The sequence below is a fragment of the Taurulus bubalis genome (assembly GCF_910589615.1).
Source record: "Taurulus bubalis genome assembly, chromosome: 11".
Taxonomy (NCBI): domain Eukaryota; kingdom Metazoa; phylum Chordata; class Actinopteri; order Perciformes; family Cottidae; genus Taurulus; species Taurulus bubalis.
This window is the reverse complement of record NC_136599.1, coordinates 4,237,052-4,241,597: the sequence shown is the minus strand read 5'-3', so window position 1 is coordinate 4,241,597 and position 4,546 is coordinate 4,237,052. Positions and strand designations below refer to the sequence as shown.

The 4,546-nt window shown below is 46.7% G+C and overlaps 1 protein-coding gene across 1 annotated transcript; it reads left to right on the top strand.

Moving 5' to 3' along the window:
• Nucleotides 1-470: 470 nt before the first annotated feature.
• On the top strand, nt 471-1,154 carry bhlhe23 (basic helix-loop-helix family, member e23; the record flags this gene model as incomplete). Its single annotated transcript, XM_079225675.1, has 1 exon — nt 471-1,154. One exon carries the CDS (start codon nt 471-473, stop codon nt 1,152-1,154), a length of 684 nt encoding a protein of 227 aa, XP_079081801.1.
• Between the last annotated feature and the right edge of the window lie 3,392 nt (nt 1,155-4,546).

Below are 4,546 nucleotides of genomic sequence, written 5' to 3'. Positions count from 1 at the left end.
CGAGTTAATTAAAACGCCCCCCTGATTGGACGGCAGGATAAGTCCCCGCGAGCCCCCCCTCCACCCCCCCTCCTCCTCGCGCTCCTTTACTAACTTGCAGGGCAGAGCGCGAGCCACAGTCTGCCCGAGGCGAGGGGGAGGGCACGAGAGAGACGCGCGAGAGAGGAAAAAGGGAAACCGGCCGACGCAATTAAAAGCAGAAGAAGTGTTGCTGAACGTGGGCAACGCGCGCGACGAGCGGGAGCGCACAGCAGAGGAGGAGAACGCTGGAAGAGAGAGAGGCTTCACGTCCACTGACTCCTTCCTGAAGAGTCAGTGCAGCCGAGAGCGCGAGGGGGACTCCTAGAAACCAGCAACTTCCGTGGGAGAGACGACTCCAGCGTGACCGCTCTCCAAAAAAAAAAATAAAGGACCCGAGGAAGCAGCGGAAGAGTCCTGCGCAGCGTCTGGTTCCGGGGGAGAGAAACAACATGAATGTCAGCGAAGAGAACCTGCTCAAGTCCATCAGCAACGACGCGCTCCTCGACCTGACGCAGCGCTACGGCCAGTCAGCCTTCGGGTTCGGTCCGGGCCACGTACCCGGGAGTCCCGGCCGCTTCCCGCTCACTGCGGCCAACGATTTCCTCTCCAGCCAGACCGCGAAGTCCAACGAGAGCGGCGGGGAGCACACGAGCGACGACGAGGACGGCTTCGACTCGCTCGAGTCCCGGAAGAGAGGCTCGCCGTTCGGCGACGACAAGCCCGGGGGGCCCCTGGCCAAGAAGTCCAAGGAGCAGCGGTCCCTGCGGCTCAGCATCAACGCCCGGGAGAGGAGGAGGATGCACGACCTGAACGACGCGCTGGACGGGCTGCGCTCCGTTATCCCCTACGCACACAGCCCCTCGGTGAGGAAACTCTCCAAAATAGCCACCCTCCTCCTGGCCAAGAACTACATCCTCATGCAGGCGCAGGCTCTGGAGGAGATGAGGCGGCTGGTGGCCTACCTGAACCAGGGACAGAACATGAGCTCGCCCATCCCCGCCGCCCTGGCGCCCTTCGGCCAGGCGGCCGTGTACCCGTTCTCGGGCTCCGCGCTCGCGACCTGCGCCGAAAAGTGCTCCACTTATTCCGGGACACCGGCGAGTCTCTTCAAACACTGCAGCGACAAGCCTTGAGTCGGTTCTGGTCATCCTCCTTCCCCCGAACTTTTACCCAAACCATGTCGATATCTCTTTATCTCTTTATCGCTCTCTGTCTCCCACACTAGTTCATTTAATGGAAAAGAATCATTCTGTGGAAAATAAAACAAGTTTAGTCTCATGCATAATCTACAATTTTGGTTCGTTATACTGCAGTGTTTTAACACAACGCTCCATGTGAGAATACAACAGTTTGGGCCTTCAGATGGAGGCACTTTAATAACCAGGCCATGTTCAAATTGTGAGTTTGGGGTCCAATTTTTTTTAGCAGGATTTGAGTTATCTGATCTTATTTGTAATCTATGCAACATTCAACAACATAAAAAGTAGAAATAAATGCGATAATCTCCATTTATAAAACAATTCTGAAAGAACTTTCCCTCGACTGACTGATGCTATGTGTGAGGAACAAATGTGATGTTGGCTGATATATTTTCTGAAACGATGTGATGACAATTTTTTTATTATTACTATTATTTTTTAAGTTATTGCACATCTCACATGATTGTATTGTACAACTATTGTGGAAAATTCACTTGCTCCGAGCCCGGCTATACCAATGGTTATATAACTGCAGCCTATACATCCAAGAGGCGTCTTTGGTTGTGTTGCAACATGGATTTCATATATTGTTTATATGTCTTTATAATTAAAAACACATATCTATGCTTGGACCCCGGTTTGCTTTTTTTTCCCCACATGGAGATCACATTTAATAACACATTTAAACGCCAGCACACTTGCAAACGACAGGCCTGTAGACGTGATGTATTCATTTTAAAGGGTTATTCCAAACATATAGTGTTGTTTTTATTATTGTGTTATGCTTGTGGACATGATGTGTGATCGTTTAAGACTCGGACAGCTGATTCGCGTTGAACGTAGAACGTAAACAGGCTGTAAAAATAAAAAAAATGTAAAGTTTAAAATGTGAAAATATTAATAATAATGATTAATAATAATCTTGAAATCAAACCTCTCACCCTTCTCAAGTGGTGGTTCGCATCCCCTCCCTTTCCGGAAATGAGTTGACAACTTTCTTCCCCCTCTTGACGCGCGGAGCTGCGGGTCTGTGCGCGCGCGCTCCGGGGCCGCTGCATGGTGGTGGGGCCCGGGTTTGGCACGCGCACGGGGGTCGGTGGCGCTGAGGGGAAGGGCGCAAGAGCCGCCCCGGGGGCACCCGGGACCTGTCTCTGGGTATTTGGGTGATCGCACGCGCGGCTCTTCCACTCTGGACAACGCTATTAACGCGATTCCAGCTCCTGTCTCGCCGCTCCGCTTCATCCAGCGCGCGTCACAGCGGCCATGTCTGCAGGTTCTGACGAATTAAGAAAGGGGAGAAGTGTGTTTATGTCACGTGTGTGCTCTTTGTCTGTGATGGCCTTTAATTAATCGTCTGAATGAAGTCACCTTTACCTGGAACGCTTTACGTCATCTGATGCTATTTCTCTTTTAAAAAACAAACATTTTTGAGTTAATAATTCAATTTAAATTCAGGATTTTACTTAGTGTGAATAAATACTCATGGTTTGATAGCAGTAAGATATTTTGCTGCCTGCAAATTGACCAAAAAAATGAAAATAGTTTCCCCACAATGAATTCACAAACCAGTAAATATGTAAAAAATAATATTATAAATCATGCTTTTAATCACAAAACTGAGGACAAACACACACATTCCAACCCAAAATGAATCATTACTTTTGAATCCCACTTATATCTATTAGGAACTAACTAACCAAACTATCCATGACGTGGTTTACCAGACCCTCCTGTGGACCAGGCCCGTGTGCTCATGCTATACAGAAGAGAGAGAGACTAAGTGATCCACGCCCAGACCTCTCTCTCTCTCACAATTTAGCTGCGTGTCACAACAACGGGCCGGGCCACCCATGGCATCTTAAATTGGCCCTCTGATGACACATGTCTGGTGTGAGACCCCCACGAGACCGGCGGGGCGGCGGGGATGAAATGTGACAAATGTTGCCCGACGATGAGGAGGCTCTGGTCCCCCCCTGCTCTCCATCAGTCTCCACGCAGCCTAATTGCCATAAATGAGATTGTTGCCTCTTTTTTTTGGTTTCTTTTTTTGTTTGTTGCACAGGCGGTTGGGTCACCGTCCCTCACGTCGGCCCTCAGCTGCTGAAATACGTCTGATTGTGTCACGTTATCGTCTTAATGGGCTTCAGGGTTCTGCTGGTCACATGGTCCTGCTTACTGACCCTTTAGCCTTCCAGCAAACACCCAATCAGCCTCCTCTTCCACTGTAATGAGTGAATTATGGGATGCGTAAGCTCCATTCCCCTCCTGTGTGTTTTGCCTTTATGAGAGTGTAAAAAACAAAATCATTAAATAAGTGTCAAAAGCCTCATGACAGGTGTGTTTATGTCTGTCTTTAATGCACATTTGATGAGACTTTCTCCCTTTTTATTTCTGTCTCTTATACAATTTTCCTTCTCCAACAGCTGATTAATATAAGTTTCTGTTTATTTTCGACGAATGAAAGTGGTCAGGAAACTCATTTAATTGTGTTTACGCAACATACAGACACACACAAACAAACAGACAAGACGAAGGGGGATTTCGCAGCAATACAATTAGAACTGTGCAAACAAACGTTTTTTTTTTTTTGGATGCAACAAAGCAAACAGATCAATGCCTCGCCGTGCCCTGGGCATGCCCCGCAGAAAGTCTGCCATGTGTGTGTCAAGATGTAGGAAATGAAGGGGGAAAAAAGTGAGCCTGAATCTGAAACACTTAAAAAGGCTGCAATAATTCAAATAAAATTAAAAAAATCTTTAAAATGCTGATTGAAAAAACACTTGGAAAGACAAACATGCACACTCTTAAAATGTTAAAGAAAATATCTCGATGATATCTAATTGATTTTGTTGCTCGTGATGAACATCATTTCATAATCATGAAGGCCGCGTTTTCCTCACATTGTTGCCGCCGTTTGTTAAATGCAAGTTTTTTGTTTCATCACATCAAATAATCTACATGGATTTGGCATTTATATAAATGTTTAATAAACAATTTCAAACGCACTGCGATGTTGTTTGACGAGCAGATATGAGGACATCTGCGAGGACGATTAACGTGCAGCATTTCTGTCAACAATTCTCCACCCGGGACGTATTTTACATAATGACGACTGTGTTTTAACTGCATTGGCGTTAATTATCTTCCATACACCTGTAGGAGGGATAGACAAATAAAACTATAAGTTTATCGGATGTTTACACTGCTTACGAAGGCCACATGTGAGTTGCTGGAGCAGAGGTGTTATATTCATTCCAGACTAAATAGCACAGGGTAGAATAAATTAGATGCAACCTCACGAACACCATGCTGCTCCCTTTTGTTTA